Raw genomic sequence first — 18493 nt, forward strand, 5'->3', positions numbered from 1 at the left:
CGCTTGTTTTTTTTTGCTTTTTTAAAGAACTAGTTATTTGATATTCAATATGCTTCAGAATCACCCTTTCATCTGCAATTTCCACTGCAATCTTCATTACTATAGAATGATAATACAGAGCTATATAACACAGATGCAAGATTTTGAACAATAATATAAAGGCTTGTTGGAGGCTTTCTAAATATTTAACCTTTAAGATCTTCATCTGGAGTTAAGACTTCCTTCTTGGCATAACGATAAATCCTCCCACTTTCACTGCATTAGGAAAAAGAACGGAATCACATTTTTTAATCAAAAGCTTGGGAATTGGCCCAAGATCAAACTGGTTGCTTACATGCCGTTTTGTCATTTTGTTTCATTTGCAACATTTTAGTAGGAGATAGAAAGGTAAAGCAAAAACATCTGAAAAGCTACGTGAATGTTTTTGTGGGGACAGACGGATTACTTGCCACGTAGAGAAATCTGTGTTTTCAGGGCCTGTGTTGCCTCTTAAAAAGCACCAACTCCTACAGGGTTAACGGACAGGAAACTGCAGTTACAGCCGCTCCTAAGGAAGTCAGTTTTGTGTAACAGCCCGAGCAGGCCGAAAGGTGGGGGCCGGGGGGGATTGGAGATCTCGGGGTCTGGGGTGATACTGATATTTTTAGTTTTGTTCTGCAGCGTTTTAAACACACGGAGGGCCTGCACCAAATGGTAGCAACGCTTTGTGATAAAGCAATTTCCATTCTGGTATACTTTTTGGGAAAAGGAGACGTAAGCATTCTAGTTTAAGGCTCCTTTTTCCTACTAGGACTCAGCATATCGTGATAGCTAAAGAAATCACACTGCAGGTTGCTCTGCTGTATGTTCATGTATTTAAATTCTGGAGCAGGAGAACCCTGCTCTGAATTCTGTGTTACTAATTTCAGTCCCTCCGGTGCACGTGCACTTTCGGTAAGTTTTGCTCTCTCTCTGTGGCCTGCAGAGCACCAGCAAAGCGAATTTCGCTTTCCGTGCAAACAAAAGAACAGCACTTGCGACCCGGGCGAACTCTGTCTCCTTCGGGTTTAGAACACCCAGATGCCTTCAATAACGGCATGCTGGGGCACATTTGCTCGGGCAGGCGGTCTGCGGCCGCTTCCCCGAGCAGGGCAGTGCGTGCCTTTGGCCGGGAGAGCGCAGGGCTAGGGCGGCAGCGGCGATGGCGAGCGCAGCCGGGCCTAGCGCGCCGGCCTGCTCCGAGCCCGGGATGGCTCCTGCTCCCGAAGCCGCACAAAGATAATCGCTCAGGAAGTGTCTCAGCCAATCCCCTGGCGCTTTACATGCGGATTTGCCGGGGCAGCCAATCCGGGGGCGGCTTTCATGGGGAAGACAGATCATCAAGCCCAAGTGCCAAGCCCTCCCTGCCCGAGTACTGAGAGTCTGTCCTCCATGTTTTATAAGTATTGACATAACACTGTGTTAACAATGCATCCACAGAGGTAAGCCTTGCTTTTTACATTGCTTTTTCTCTAAGACCTATGAGTTGTGGGTTGAGAGTGTGATTCTCTGTGATTTCTCGTGCAAAACTCACACCACAGCACTTATATTAAGTTGGAACTGTTTAAATTTGCTTTCTTGGGTCACATGGTTAGTAGCCATTAGCCACAGCTTTATTTTACAGTCTGGCAAAGCCTTGGCATGCCTACTTCTTCACAGGAGGATGGTGTTTTTAGAGTTTATCAAGATCCTGGTATTCCAAAGGAGGTTTCTGTCTCTGAGCAGTTTGCCAGCACTATTGTCTGTTGTGTCACATGCCTGCTGGAGAGAAAATGGAAGCTAGGGAGCAGATGCATTTAACTGCCCTACAGGGAGTCAAGCAGGGATAATGGCAGACAGAAGAACAGGCAAGTTTACCTTTCTAAACAGTGAATGGAACAGCTAAGATAAGTTATCTCTGAGAAAATATGGGATTTTTTAAAACCTAGACATCAGCAAAAAGTGCTAGTGGCAGATTGTAGATATTGGGCCTAGGTGGTGGTGTGCTGTTGCATCATGTTTTTTATGCAGGTTATCTTAACTTAAAATGATTATTGAACCTTTTTTCTTGCAGGAATAATTAATACAACGCTTTTCTCTTTCTGAGGGACAATGTATGGTTAATATTTCGTTCCTTTAAAAGGGAGTTTTTATGCTGCAGATTTTGGAAGTGGGGTGCTGCCCAGTAAAACGCAGCAGTGCATCTGTTTACAAATCTGATGCTTTATGGAAAATGTTTTTGAACTGTTAGCTTTCTTGTTTTGCATAGTTCAAATAAACTAATGTAACTTTTATCTGTGCCTTTTTGTTTTACATTGTATCAGACACAGTTCTGTGTTGTGGAGTCCAGAAGATATAAAATCATGTGTGGTTCATGACAGTAGTACATGTTATTCTTTCTTAGGTTTTTTTTTCTTTTATTTTTTTTAACGTTTGGTTTAATGCTACGTAATTATTTCAAGAAATTCCTTTTTGATCAATTCCCAAATCTGCCAGCCTGTTGTATCTTCTTAACTGGGAAAATGAGATGGGTGCTTGAACAGTTGGTAAGTAAGCAGCATGCTGCTCTCTGAACATTTTTAATAGTTTTCCAAACATTTTGTTTTTACTGGGTCAGTTAGTGCAGTAGATGAAGTGATGTTAGTGGTTAGTCATATAAAAGATCAGATTTGCTTAGCATCCATTTTAAGGGACTTGTAAGCTGCTCTGTTTGAATGCACTGTTTTTCTGATAATTTGTCTCTAAATTTTGAAGCTTGTACTTCCTGTTTACCTCAGGCCAGTGAAAAATATTCTACTTGCTGCTTGTTCATAGATCATTAATTACCATGTTTGGAGGGTAAAGCGCGTTTTCACTGTTCTTGGGCTTTTCGGGTGTGATGAAAGTGCTAGTGCTCAGCAATGAAGTGACCTTATGAAGTAAAGTAAATAACACTTAATGAGCATATGTTTCTGATACTATACAAAGTGTAACCTCAGACAAACTTGCTTGGTTTATACCTAATTTAGAAACATTTTGTGCTCTTTATAAAGATTTTAATTGTAGCGCCTGCATGCTTGTTCGAACAAGCTGTTTTTCAGTGATCACCAGGGCTGTTACAAAAGCAGAGGAAGGATGCTCTTTTATGCTTTTTATGTAATTTTTGCACTTGTTTTAACAGTCCATACACATTCATTATTTTAGGAAAGAACTGAAAGCTAGTGTGGCTTTGCAAATGACTGTGCTGAGGCACAGTGCATGCAAACTTTCATAGACCCTTGCCATGTATTTGGTAATGTTCTTTAACACAGCAATTTACCTCTGGTTACTTGTTTACCCGTGTGAGTATCTTACTTTGAATATCTCACTTTGGTTAAAAGCTTTCCTCTCTCTCCCCCCCCACCCCCCCCAATCCCCTAGGATTAGATTATAAGAATGTCTAGTTCAATTTGAATCCTGAAATACTGCTGGGGTACCACTGAATTTCATGCTATAGCATTTTTGTATGCAATTTTAATGCATTTTTCAGCATACATGAAAGTGCTGACACAGCTAAGAAGTTATTCTGGTTTTTGTTCTTCAGTTGCTAAAAAACAGAAATTACATTTGGACACAATTTTCCGTATAGTAGTTTATACATGTTAGCAGTTTACTTTCAGCCTTTAAGAGTGAACAACATAATATTTGTTTAATACGAGGAAGCAGGGGTAAGTGATCTGCAATCAGAAAGCTTGTATTAAAATGGCTCCCACAGGTTTTGTTAGACCAGGATCTGTTTCAAATCTGCACCTCCAGACACGCTGCTGACAGTGAAGTGCATTTGTGTGAGCTGCCCTCGTGCGTATAATGAAACGGAGCATCGTGAGTCTGTTAAAGTTCACTATTTTCAATCACTTGAGTATAATTCTTTTATAGTTCACAAAAAACAAATGTCTGCATTGCAGCAAGATGTCTGAGGCAAGGTAGAGACAGCAGCGTTGTGCCTCGGCTCAGCCCAATGGCGCTGCTCCGCCAGCGCCGGAGCCAATTGCCGCAGCAGGCAGGTTAAAGATTGACAATTGCAGTGGCAAGGCTGAGAAAGGCCTTCTGGAAATTTCTGCCATCTTTGTTCCATCTAAGTAAAGTAAATTCAGCCAAGCTGAAGAATTTCATATATATACATTTTTGGTGCTTTGTCATTCACTTCCCTAGGTTGCATAATAAGCAGCACTCTACTGTTTTTTCTGTTCAGGACAGATGGAATGTGGGGTTTTGTTTAAGTGACAGATGCAGGGAAAAAGCACGTATGCTTTCTCCCCAAGATTTTGCTGGCCTGGATCTTGTTACTATCACAATTAGACAGGACATGTATGAAGCAATGCAGCTGAGGTTTATTCAGCTTGGAGCAAATGGCCATTATTCTGATTATAACTAGCAGTTAATCGTATAATTGCACTGTAAGTTTTCTGGCTACTAGAGAGTAATTTGAATTGCCCAGGATGAATATGATTAGCCATTATTATTTAGTGCCAACATCCAGTTACTTTTGTAATTAACTGGACAAAGAATGGAGTGGGGGGGAAAACAAAGGAGTGATCTGGATTATAAATCATGCTGAAAACAGTAGCTTTTTAAAAGCTGCATGCCTTTTTCATTCTTTGCAGGCAAACTGTTTTACTTGGAAGCTAAATAGTGCTAGGGAAAAGCTGAGTAATTCCTTTAAACAAATGACACTACTTAACATATTGGGAATGAAAAAAATGCAGAGTATAAACCACTCCAAATGTAACAGTCGCCCCCCCTCGCAGTAGGTAGGAGTATTGAAATGTAGCAGAAAACCTACATTGCTACTAAGGGAGCATGTAATAAAAGGAACTTCATGCTCAAAAAGCATAAATAGATAGATTACATTACAAATTTAGCCCTTCATATCAGTGTCCACAGACTTCAACTGGCTCATCTTCCTGAGCTGTCTTCCATTTTGTGATATCACTTTTGCTTGAGATTTTTGTTGTTGTTTTGTTTCTGGTTTTGTTGGTTTGTTTCTCCTGTTTTGCTTTGTTTTTCAGTGTATTGTGTTGTATCACTTTTCAGCTACTGGCCCTGTGGATCCAGTAGCTGAAAAGTGATAGGTTGTGGTCAGTTTTCCGTAGTGGTGGTAGTACTCCAGCATAATTGGTTAAAGGGAGATAAATCTCAGTAAAGGCTCTCTTCTCTGTCTGGAATTCAGGGTATTAATTTGAATTTCCTAAAAATCTTGAAAGTTGAACAAAACCTTTGCCCATGTAAGATGGAATAGACAGCAATTTTCAGATTTTGTTATTTGTGGATCCCCAGTATTTTTCCCATGGGCACATGAATCCCATTAGAGTGACTTTAAGCCTGTTAGACTAGGTTTGATTTACTTGGTTATTGTCTGAAACCCCTTTGTGCACAGTACAGCTGGCTTTGAGGGGTCTGCAGACTGGAAACCATCATAGTAGGCCATCAAGCTTGGCCCTTTAAATTGTATTTAGAAAGTATTTAAAATACATTTGTTAATAAATATGACTTGTGTTCATGGGCTAAAGACTAATTTAGCCGTAGCTACATAGGAAGTGAGTTTCATGTATTTGTCTGTCATTCTTACTTTAACCCTTTATTGCCCGTTGTCAGAGCATCTGTGTCTCACACAGTGAGATTAAAACCATGCTGTAACAGGATGTTAACATTCCTAATTCAGCTAATATAAACCTTTACTTTCAAGCATGATTGTTCTCAAATTATATTTTTAGCATCTGAAATCTGTAGCTATTTGGTTGCCTTGCTTGGGCCTCAGCTGTATAGTTTATAGACTTAAAGATGACTGTGTAACACCAAGGATCCCCCTCCCTCCCCTGATTTTTCTCTTTTGTGCAGCTATTTTGAATGGACACTGAATAAGAGTAAGGTTTTAAAAAGAACCGAAATGTTCTTTAAATGAAAAATGGAGTTACTTTGCTTGTTATCACAGGTAACCAGCTTAAACATTGCTGTACATAGATAGCTGAACGTGCCTTTTGTGTATGTTAATTACTTAATACAAAGTGTTATTTATTTAATACACATGGAGCATTTTGCAGGGAATTCTGTGAAAGGAAATGTTAAATACGAGGTGCTCACACTGGAGGGTGAAGCTAAAATTGAGTGATTTCCTTAGTAACCTGTGACTTCACAAATCTCCCTATCTTGTGCCTTTTTAGTTAAACGTTCAGATGTCAGGTGTCCTTTGGTCCTTCTTTACCATTTCTGATATTTAGATGCTGGCTTTGGATCTTGCCCTGCTGTGTAAACAGGAGCTGCTGGTATTGAACAAAGTGCTACCATTTTAGCTCCAGAGCAGGAGTGAGGCAGTGCAGTGCTGGCAGACGCCATTTTAAGAGCCCTGCATAAATAGCATAGCTACCGATGAGTAAGAGACTGTTATAGGTGAGTGCTCATACAAAGCTGCTATTTATTCAGCAATGGCATGCAAATAGTGGTTTTTGTTTTAAAATTTTTATTGAATGCAGTTTTTTGAAATCCTTATTTAGAATTGCTGCTCACAAATGTGATGCATGAGAGGCAGGAATTGTCTTAAAGATGAAATTCAGTTTTAGTGCTTATAGTCTTTAATAATTTTTTTTTGTTTTGTTTTCTGTTAATTAAAAGGAAAAATGAATTCCAGAAATATGTAGTTCTTGATGTGAAATTCGTGTGTTATTCCCTAATGTAGATCTGGATTGTGTATGTGGGCATTAGCTGTTTCGAGTGGTTTTCCATATCTGTCAGTTTTTCTTGGTTAAATGTCAAGGTGCAGTAGTTCATCTGCAACTTTTAATTGCTCTTTGTAGTTACTATGGGTTAAAACATCTTTAAATATTCTTGTATATGTACACTTTCTCAGGTAAGTACTACTATTAGTAAAGGAATGATTTTCATAAACAGAAAAGTCAGTATATAATTTAGGGATGTGAAATTTGAAAACCTGAATTTTATATTAAAAAAAACCCACCCTCTCTTCAGTTTGGTAGAGAACATATTTAAAAATAAGGCAGCTAAGTTATGTTTTCATTTTTACCTAAGTACCAATAAATCTTGTATGTTTGCAATCCTTTTTTTTTTTTTTCTTTCTGTGCCCAACTCTCCCCAAAGGAATAACCTCCACCCCTTCTACCCTCATTCAAGCATGCTAAACTAGTTTGTATGAAACAAATTAGCTTAACATTTTAGAAAACAAACTTTTGCTGTTGTTGTTGCAAGTTTTGTCAATATGAGTAGGGAAGTTTTAAATGATTAATTGGTGTTCTGGTCATTTGACAGGGAAACTGGCAGAGATTAAATTTCAGTTGTGTTCTTAAAATGTGTTCCTCTGTGTTCATTCATCTTAATGAGGAAATAAGAGTAGCTTTCAGAATCACATAAACTATTTGTTGTATTCATTTAGGTACTTAATTGAGTATTTTCCAGTATCATTTCTGATCTGCAGCCTCAGAGCATCCCATTCATACATGCATGACAGTAATACATGCTGGCTGAAATAGCTGCTCTGAGCCCTGCAAAAATGAATTCTCAAAGTAAACCTCTCTAGAACAGTCTACTTGACCACACAGTTATTGTTTCCATGGAACTAGATACTTACTTTTAATTATTTTGCTGCTGGTCTTAATTTTCCTTTTATTTTGCTGTGGGTAATAGTAAGGTAACTGATTAAGAACCTGTTGTTCTTGAATTATTTAATTGGAAATCTTTTACTAATATCTGCATTTGGAAGTTTGTGGTTTACAAAGCATTTTAAAGAATATTCCTTGTATTGATGGAGGGTATAAAGGTAAAAAGATGTCAGCTTTAGAAAAGTTACTGTAAACTTGCTGTGAATTGCTGGTATGTATTTAAAGGCTTGAATCTCAAAGATGACCACTACAGTCACCACTGTCAACATTCAAACAATGTCATGTTGTGGAAGTCATTATTATACATTACAGCAAATAAAGCAGTGGGAGATGCTTTTGAGGAGCTGTGAATGTTCAGTATCGTTTATGGTTATGTCTAACACACTTTTATTTAACTGTTCCTCACCAACATTGGGATATTTTTTTTTCAGAACAATCTCTGTAGTTTTCTTGTATGCTTATACGTTTGTGCCTTTAAAAATTAATTAATTGCAGAGAATATGGAGATGCCTCTGTTCCTCTGAGGCTCAGGTTTCATAGTCTTGTAGGTAATTCCTGGATTTTGTGTGAGTGATGCACTGTGTGCACGTGTGTATAGGGAATGTGCTCCTCCATTGCTAAGGAAAGTGGAGAACCTTGGGATCAAGTGGAGAATGCATTTTTGACTGCTTATTTATACTTAAAATCTTTGGGAAGGCTGCTTTCAGGCATCTGTTACGTGATGTTTGCATCCCTGCCCATGGCAGCAGTTTGGAACTAGATCATCTTTAAGGTCCTGTCCAATGCAAGCCGTTCTATGATTCTTTGTATCAAGATTTTGCAAGATACTTTGTTCCCCTTACAGGTGTTTCTGAAGAATCGTTTTCTTGTTTATAGAAGTATTGCAAGAACACTTAAAAGAGTGATGGAGGAAACTGACTCAGTTTCCTAAATTAAGCTCCTTATACGAGTGGGACAGATTCTGAGCTGAAAAACCCTTCTATGCTGTTACTAATAGGTAGGAGTCTTGCCCTGTAACCCCCTGCAGTGCTGTGTTTGGGCCCAGGGGCACAGAACATCCTCAGTCAGCCTGTGACTTCTCCTGGTGCTTTGGTCAGGGAAGCGGGAACAGTTCCTGCTATGGCGTTGCTGTATTGATCCCTCACTCCCATTTCTCAGCCAGGATTCATGCACAGCTCTCTGGGTTGTAATACTGATTTGTACCAACTACGGTATCTTTCATATTGGATCATGTTCCCCTGAGGCTGTGAGTTGAACAAAATGACCTGATGGATTTGGATGAGTCTAGAATTTTATGATTGCTTTAATGTAACTTAAATGTGAGCTGCTGCTAAAAGGGTGGTGCCCTTTTCTCCCTGTGTGGTTCTCCCATTTTCTGCATGTCCAGCTGCACAGTGAGTTACATTCCAGAACTGATGCGGATAAAATGGACGTGGTTTCTGGAGCAAGTTAAGGATCGGGGAAACCATTCCTTTTACTACCCTATGTAAAATGAGCATTAGTGTTCAACCTGAGTCTTGTAAAGCCTTGTGTGTCCCAGTCTGTGTCTGGAACTGGATCTATATTTTAGAGGCAGGTAATGTGCACTGCCAGATTACTTCAGTCTTACAAAATTGCTGGGCATGAATACATATTGATCTGTATGCATTATTGATTATATATACATGATGTTTTAAAAATATGGGGTTTGTTACAGTTTGCTGATATTGAAATAGGATTTTATAAAGAGGGAGGGGAAGAAAAAAAACCCCGATGCACTATTGGAAGAGAACAATGAACCCATCCCATGAGCCTATCCCTTCCCTTTGCTTAGGAGAGGAATGGGCAAAGGCAAGTGGTGCATGAAATGTTTTGGTGTCTGCAGGCCACTGCCATCTCCTCTTTGCTGAGGCCCCTGGAAAAGGGTGTAACAAATGTGCAGGATAATTGATCTGCCCATGCATAGTAAATGTGTGAGCATTGTAGTGCTGTTGGCTGTGTTACGCATTTAATCTGCCCATGCACGATAAATCTGAGAAGCATTGTGTTACAGTCAACTGTGCTACACATTTGCCATAATTCTGGTCACATGGGTGCCTTGCCTTGCTCCTGAAAGATCAGAATAGTCCATGAGCTGGGAGGTAGATGCTGGTAGAATAGAACTCCCCTTCAGTGTTTTGTGACTTTAAAGAGCTTATTTTGTAAATTATTTCTATATCCAAATGACAAGCAATAATGATTTCTGGCATTCGTGGAACTTCTCAGCTTTGGGTTATCTGTATTGAGCTTGGTTGATTTGTATGTAAAATTTCTGCTGACATAACTGTACTGCTTAGGACTGGGAAAGGAATTGTAACCCAACTGCCCAGTAGCGGATAGTTGATTAGAAGTAGTTTTGTCAAATAACAGACTTAAAAATCCTTCTGCTGTTTAGTTTTACTTTGTTTAGGAATCTCTTTTAACTTACACCTGTAACAAAACTCCTGCTAATATAAACTGTTTGTCAGGCTGAAGAGTTCTCTGGTATAAATGTAACCAAGTCCTCACAGTTGTTTCCGAGCTCTGATGAGATGTTTCAGGCAGATTTATAGACAGTGGCTAAACCAAGGCTTCCAGCTGCCCTCTTGGCGCAGACATCCCTCCAGGGCAGTGGCTGGGCATACCCCACACTGTCCCTGGAGCTGGGGTGGCTGAATGGAACCTCAGCCCACTTCATAGCAGCAGAAATTCATAACCTGCCATATCAGTGCAAGCTGGTATCAGCAACAACTTCCATTAACAGACTGAGTGGTAAATCGTCCCTGTAGAGGAGAAGATCTACATCCCATGGCTGTTGTACTCTGGTGGTATTAATGGACACTGCAATACCTGCCTGAGGCTCAAGAATGCCATTTGTCTATCCTTTTGAATTTGAGTTTACTTCAACATGGTGTATTTTCTTTTACCTTTCGTCTAGGACAGTCACATCTCCAAAACCGCTCTGTAACTCTGTGTTCATTCTTGTTCATTTTTCATCTCCCTTCCATCTTCTTTCCCCAAAGTGACTTAACTAGCCAAATTGATTGAGTTGTTTTCTTGAATGGCATCACTGTAAGAAAGTAGACCATCAGAAAGTCAGATGTAGTTTGTAATAATTTAATCCTTCCTGGAGCAAATGAAAACTGACTGTGTAAGATTGAATGGTAACAACTCTGTACTGTATACTCTTTATGGTTAATAATTGGTGGAATTGTATTGCCAATAAATTATAAATATTCAGTTTTCTGTTATACAGTCCAGTTCCAAAATAATTAAAATTATTTATTTAATGGTTTTTGAAATTACATTTTACCTTCTAATTTTGCAAGTTGTTCTGTGTTGCTAAGTCTGTTACTTCAGCTAATCTGTTCACGAATGCTGATGAGCATTTAAATGTTGGCAGGCATCTGTCCCCGTGGTTTATCTGAGATTAGGAGCTGCAAGAAACAGAATTCCTGTTTGTCTGCCACATGCATACAATTCATACATACATTGCCATAATCTTCAGTACATGTTGCAAGACTGTCATTCGTACAAAAATGTAGCTTTTGTGCTTGGTACCTTGCAGCATATGTGTGTACCTGGATTGTTTCTCACTGTGTTTTGATCAATGTATGCTCTGGCAAACAGGAAACCTTTCATTCCATCAGAAATTTTAATGTAGTTGTGTTTGACAGTGTTGGGTTGCACGTGATGGATAGAAGTTAGTCATGGGAATAATACAGTCCATAAAGTATTCTAATTTCACCTTTTTGAATCCCGCAGCTTGGCTGAAGAGGAAATAAAGGCAGAGCAGGAGGTGGTGGAGGGGATGGACATCTCCACGCGATCCAAAGGTGAGTAAGAGGACTATCTCACTTAGGTTCTACAACACAATTATTTGTAAACCAGGATAGTGAAGCTGTGTCATCTACCATGAAGCTACTCTTTGAGTGGAGACTCAAGATTCACTGTATTTTTTGCAGTGACTACTGTATGTTAGGAAGTGTTTTAATTTTTGCTTGGTTTTCATTGTATGTCAAATCTACACACACAAATATTTCAGTGTTATTTCAGGTTTATGAATAACTTAGGTTAAATTATGAAAAAACAGCAACCTCTTGTATTATATCACTTATCATGGCATCCTTTAAAATAGTACTTCTAGATTTGCAAGACAGAAGAAAGAAGTAGTAGTAGTAGTAGCAGCAAAAATATTAAGATAGTATTTCCTACAGTAATGAATTTTTTTTCTAAGAAAAAAGAATCACAGTAGCATTTCTGTTTCCACAGAAATTAATCCCCTGACCAGTATGTATTTCATGGACATTCATGCCTGTCCATCTCCTTTTGTACTTGCAACTGACTTTGCTGCTGAGTTTACTTGAAAGCCATTTCTCTAAAACAGCAGCAATAGTTACTACCATCCTTTTAAAGTTCTGGCACGTATCCAGTTACTCTTCACATTCCTACGGCAGGGCTCACAAATCTAATTAACTCTGAATGTGCAGGTGGGATTGTCTTGAAAGCATGGCACAGATCATCTGCATGTTTTTTAATGAGGAAGCTTGGCTGGATAACATAAAATTGGATTCAGGTCTTATTTGTACTTACAGTAAATTTCTTGTTTCAGTTCTCATGGTGTGGTTAGGTGAGGTAGTACATGTGATCTGACACCTCAGAAGAGATACACTTGCTCCTTTTGTCCCTTCTCCTTGTCTTTTTCTCCCTTCTCTCCTTCTGTATGTTAGTCTGCACCACTGGACTGCTTTCAACATTTACTTGTATTTACTCTGTATTTCAGTTTTCTAAGCCAGCAGAAAGTAAATGTTTTTGTTGCTTTAATGATTGCTACTGACTAGGGTAAGCTCCCAGCTCTGCACTCCACCACTTACTTCCTTTGTGTTGCTTGTCACATCCCAGCCACTTGAACTTTCTAACCAACTTGAAAACTGAAGCATTTTTCTGCTGTTGTAGTGACCAGTTTGTTCATGAAAGAGTTTGATAACATAAGAACTTGGTATAAGAGACAAAGGGGGTTAGTAGATACATCTAGCTGCCCGTGAAATCTCATCTTTATTTCTGCTTAGAAACACTGGCCCACTTACTAGTACTAATAAGAGTTTTGCTTGCCTCAAGTGAGCTAAACCATTACTTTTGTCACTCTGACATCATTAATGTCTAAAAGACACTTAAAAATCTGATATCTACTTATGTAGATGTTTATGTTTTAGTTCTGGTGCTTTGATTAGCCACAAACAGGTGTATGCACCATACAAAGTAAGTTTGCATTTCCTCATGGTAGTTCTAGTGCTGCCCTGACCTTAAGATATGCTGTTTCAATGAATTAAGCCCACAGGAAACTCTTTACTTTTTATTTGGTAAGGTTAAGATGAAGCTTCTTAGGACAGTGAGCTGATTTAATGTAGTGGTTATTGAAAGGGTCAGTCTTTCATCTCCCAACCTTCTCACACATGTGATCTTGCAGCTTGTGTTGTGGGCTCTTAACAATTAGAACTGGTCAGTTCACAGGGATTTAACCTGGCAGAAAGAGACTCAGGTTTTCATACTGTTTACTGTTGCAACTCCTTGAACAAGCCAGTCTCACCATGCACCACCAGGTGCTGGTTTAGGTTGACCCAAGCTGACATTGTGTGGAAGTCACTGGTCTATGCATAGAAGGACTCTTAGTGCTTTAAATACCAGTGGGAGTGATGTAAATGGCATTTCTGTATCACCATAGTAGAGATAAAACTTAGCAAGGGTTAAATCACTTTAATAATAAGGGAATTGGTATTTATTTAACTAGATACTGATTTGCTTTAGTTGGTTTGTTAAATTTTACATGTATGTAGATAAAACCCCTGCTAGCACCACTCTAAGGACAAGAATAACAACTACCCACCCCAATCCCTTACAGGCTTGCGTTTTTTCCAGTGAAGAATGTAGGATATAAAGAACTCTTTAGACTTACCTGTAAACCATTTCTCTTTGTTGTGTACCCAGCCTAATCTGTGAATTAGTGATAGAACTTTATAATAGTTGAATATGTAGTTTTTCACAGAAAATAAAAGAATCATAAATGTCATCTCCAGGAGCTGGCCACATTACAGGCCAGGTGTAATGAATCATTCTGGACTCCTGTTACTTGGATTGAAACAAGCTTCTCTGATAGTTCAGTGCAGTGTTGCTGCAGCAGAGAAGTCACAAACCAGAATTTCAAAGCTGTTACTCTGCTCTGTGCAAGGCAGAAAAAGTGCAGCAAAGTTCTCAACTGGTGGGATGGTGGCAGCAATGTCTCCACTTGTAGCAATTAGCTTGTGCAGAGTTTTGCTTTGTGTGTTTTAAAAAGGATATAGATGAGGAAGTTGACCCTATCTAGGCAAACCTGGAGGGGAGCACACAGCTCTTTGTGCTTTGTTTGGGTTTTTTGATGTGTGAGAGGCTTGTGCAGGACATCGATCTGTGGCACTGTATAACTTCAGACTTCACCTAGAGCAGCGGATGTGCTGCAAGTCTGTAACCTACTTGCCCTGCTACAGTTTGTACAGCTCGTGAGGCTGTGTCTAAAGAAAGTTGTAGGGAAATAAATTTAATTGCTTTAAAACCAATTAGCCTGTTGCAGACATCTTCATGAACATTCTTGTTTTGGTATAAGCAGTTTAATTGCTATAATTCAATTCCAGTTCAGTTTAAGCTAAACTAAACCATGCATTGTTTAATCTGTAACACGGGTCTTAACACAGCCTTTGAATTGGTCTAAGTAACGTGGTGGTTTCAAAGCAGCCTAAGCTGGTCAAACTGCTCAATGCAGCAGTTTCATCCACTTCCTTCCATACCTAAGCTGGCAGGAAACTAACTGAACCATAAAACATGAACAGTTTTCTACTTGCTCAGTGTGCTGAAACAGCTTGGTGGACTGCCAGAACTGGTGTAAGAGACAAGGCAGGAATACAGCAGTTGGGTGCAGGAAGTGTGGAGCTTTGTTAGCAAGCATTTAGACAGGGCTAAGCTGGAGTGAAACCAAGAGCTTAAAGCCATCACTGACACTTCTTACTTCATATTGTGCTAGATAAAGCGAGTCTGTAGCTGGGGTCAGGGCTATGGAGTCCTACATGTTCAGCTGCATTTCTCTACCCTTCTCCTTTGCTGGCTGTAGTGCTTCTGCTGTTGCACAGTCAGCTGTGTCAAGCAGCTGATCTAGCAGAAAATTGTTCATTTTTTGTAGTACTAGATTCTGCCTGCATCATGAACTGATTAACACTACAGTTACACGCAAGTGCCTGTCTCCAAAAAGTTGTGGGGACAGATACCTGGTAAGATGGGAAAAGGGGAAGAGGAGTAGTGTTACTCTAGAAGTTATAATTTAGATCTGTTTATAAGATGTGCATGTGCAGCCTTGTTAAAGACAAGGTTTTAAAATACACTGCTCTTTTGATGAGAGCAAGAAAGCATAAGGCATCTGAGAACTGGAAATGGGAAGTGACAGCTTAAAGAGAATGCAGAGTCCAAAAACGTAAAATGGAGTGAACAGGGGATTGCTCTTCAGTGAAGGAGAGAGGCTGTGGATTAGATGATCGTATTTTCTCCTTTGCATATGATACATTAACATGTCCAGCAGAAACATCTTGTTATATTTCTGTTCCAGCCTTATGGACTACTTTTTAACCTTGTTTATTAAAGATTTCAAGATGGGGCTTGCAAGATCTGTGGATAAATGTCTAAGCATTTCCAGGTTGTGGTTCCAGAGCAACTTTTGTCTTTGCTTGTACTTGTTCTCTTTGGACAGAATGAACTATCCACTGGGTGTTTTCTTCCTATTAATCTGGAAGAATTTTTTTTTTTTTTTTTTAAATCCTTTCTGCTAGTTTAACTTAGCTGCCAACAGCAGCAAGCTGTGATGGCAGATGCACTTCCATGTAGGTTTTCCTGTATTTCAGCTGGTACTGGAACTATTGCCTGTTTAGTGCCCAGTCAAAAGGAGATCTTTAATTCTCTTTTTGCCATCATCAGTCAGACATGTCTTCCATTGCCTTTGCATCTATGGTGGCTCTTAGGACTTAGGTGGAGAGGTTTCTACCTGCTTTTCTCACTGAACCAGATTACTGGGGAGTTGAGCAGATGTTGGGCATTGCTGGGAGCAGCCCTGCCCCAGCAGGGACAGCTGGTCATTAGATGGTCTTAGCTTGGCATAAAATCATATACTGAGGCCTTACAGCTTAATGGGGACAATTCTGACGTTTACAGGTTAGGGGTTTTTTTCAGGTTTGTGTTAAAAGGCTTTGGTCTTAGGAGCTCCTCTCGGTGGTAAAATGTTCAGATACTATGAATATAAACACGAAAATGACTAATTAAATGGAATTCCCAGAATGCATGATATATTTTGTAACAGTTTCATAATAGTGCATCTCTGTCAGCTTTCTTTGTAGTGATACCAAGTATTTAATCACACAGAGATGAGATTCTTACTCCAGTGTGAAACTGAGACTCCTGCAGGGAACAGAAGTGCAGCCCTGGCCTTCTGTCTCTAGTGCAGAGCCCTCGTTATCAGCAATCCCACCTTAGGAAGGCCTTGGGACAGCAAGTCCCCCACAGCCAGGCTCCAGCTTATCCTTGCCTTTCAGCTCTTACCTTGCAAGTTGTTGGGAAGTGTTTCCTTTTCTTTACCTCCCAAAGTCCTACAGTGAAGAAGCACCTAACAGTGTCTTTTTCTACTTGTGTAAAACTGAAATGTGGCAGGAGTTCATCAGAATTTACACAACCATGGCTGACCTCTGTTATTTATTACATTAAGCAACTGGATTGGGTTAATTACATTGGTTTAAATTTCTGGAATGTAAACAGGGCTTTAGCGGTTGATGGCAATTGCATCATGTTTCAAAATTCTGGCAGAAAATTAAAATTCCTCAAAGCTGAGTGTAAGTTCTAACAGATTTATCCATGATTTTATTAAGTTTTTAAGATAAATACCTTTGCTGAAATATTACAGGTAATGGATTTGAAAAATCAGAAGTCTTTTAACAACCATTCAGGATAATAAATTTGACTGGGAGGCTTCACAGTGCTGGAATTCATCTAAATTATTAATTGAAACCTGTTCTATCAAATGGGAGAAGTTAGTATTGCTACATTTGCTTGCAGATTTCTTCATTGATTACACTCCATGCCGTTTAAAGTACAGGCGTTCAGAGATTTTGAGGAGGAAAGAGAGACACAATAGTCTAGGTGGTTTTGGTCTTCTTCCTTCTAAAGGCATAGATACCCATTTCTGGGGGGTAATGACAGCTTAAGCAATTTTCAGTCACTTTTTTTCTTGTACCTTCTCTCACACTGCCTTCTTAAAGCTGTTTCTTAAATCCGTCAAATTAATTCATCATGAAACTGTTTTCAAGAAATTTTTGTTCTTCTGTTACATTTTATTGAATTTGATTCCTTGATTTGGTTCACCAAATGTTGGCAGAGCTGTTTGTGCCATAATAAAAGGCATGGCATGGCATTGGGAATTAACGTTAACAGAAGTAGCCTTGGGCTGGTTCTGTTTAAGTGACACTTCCGAGTGTCTGACTTACATGGAGCAATTAATTGTGTTTCTAGTTGGAAACGTTATTCAGAATTTTGCATATTTTACCCACTTGCATTGAGATATCAAAAACCTACTTAGGTCGCAGAAAACCCATTGGTGTAACTAAGTCTCAGTTTACTGATATTTCCTAGGAGGCTAAAATAATGCTTTCACTGAAAAAATACATTGATGTTTCTGGCTCCTGGAAAACCAAAATGACTGCTAATCTTACTATCTTTATCACAAATCATACTGAAAAGCTTTTTTAATTACTTTTTTTTGTTGTTACTGTCTTTCTTAGTTTCCCTCTTCTCACTTTCTGAAAATTCCCGGAACAGAAAAGTTTTTTTCTCCAAGCAGTAAACAGCTCATTTTTCATAGAATTTATATCTACAGTTTAAGAAAATTAGGTACAGAATAGGAATAAATAATACTCCTTATGAAAGTAAACTTGATATAGTTAAATTTTTTTTTTAATTGTCTGCATTTTGTTTTGAAATGCTAAACTTCTCTTCCCATCCACGCGAACTCAAAGAAGGATAGTTCTTCACTCACGGCAAAAGATTTTGTCCTGAGATTTCCACACTTTTTGGGAAGGCTCTTGTTTTATTTGCCTAACTTTTTTGTGAGGTTGAATTTGAAAATGATGGTCTCTTGTAATTCTGATTTACTCAGGCTTTTCTCATTTGCCTTGCTATCCGTTGCATTGAGGATGGAAGGCTAAGGCAACATATCCTGGTCTAAGTCAGCCCTGCCACACCAGCATCATTTCACATCATTTCACTTCACGCCAGCCACATTTGCATCCTTTTCCCTTACACTGGCACTTTCAACTCTGGGACTTGCTACTCTGCTGATTTAACTGAAATTAAATTTTGAGGTTTTTGTTGATTTAAGCCGTATCAGTTTTCCAAACTGTCTTGCTTCCTGGGTGAATAAACCACAGTGCTAGAGAAAGAAAAAAGGAACAAATTTTGTTTGCGCAAGGGTGCTGTGAAGCCTTGACTTAGGTGTGGATTTCAGCTCCCATTAAGGCTTTATTGATAGAGAAAATAATCTAAATATAGGAGATGGCTAGAAATACATGTGTAGACATGATTTCATTGTTGTTTTAGTCTGGAATTGCTTTGATTGTGTTTAGCTTAAGTTTTTAAACTAAAAAAACAACAAAATTTATTTTGAAAGGAAGAAGGCCATAAGGAGGTGTCACTGGCAGTCTTTGGCACTGAGCAGTTTATGCTGTGTTCTTACAGTAAGGCATGTTGATGTTGCTTGTTTTCAAGAAGAAAAGCAAGGAAAACAACATCCTACTTTTACAGGTTTTCTGAGT

The 18493-nt window shown here is 39.1% G+C and overlaps 1 protein-coding gene across 7 annotated transcripts in view; it reads left to right on the forward strand.

Annotated features, from left to right (window-relative positions):
• The first annotated feature begins 1357 nt into the window (after positions 1–1357).
• ZMYND8 (zinc finger MYND-type containing 8) overlaps positions 1358–18493 on the forward strand; it is a 49823-nt gene continuing 32687 nt past the window's right edge. For 3 of the 7 annotated variants that reach the window (XM_042049380.1, XM_042049342.1, XM_042049374.1), the window contains exons 1-2: positions 1359–1460; positions 11388–11458. In XM_042049380.1, coding sequence (XP_041905314.1) covers positions 1447–1460; positions 11388–11458 — 85 coding nt within the window. In that variant the 5' untranslated portion in view covers positions 1359–1446. Of the gene's footprint in view, positions 1461–1685; positions 1866–2379; positions 2544–6305; positions 6403–11387; positions 11459–18493 lie in introns of those variants that run through there. The other 4 variants (XM_042049390.1, XM_042049350.1, XM_042049360.1 and 1 more) reach the window with 4 other exon arrangements.

This window comes from Corvus kubaryi, unplaced genomic scaffold, assembly GCF_017639235.1.
Source record: "Corvus kubaryi isolate FWS band 111438036 unplaced genomic scaffold, C.kubaryi_AGA036_p1.0 134, whole genome shotgun sequence".
In the NCBI taxonomy this organism is placed as follows: domain Eukaryota; kingdom Metazoa; phylum Chordata; class Aves; order Passeriformes; family Corvidae; genus Corvus; species Corvus kubaryi.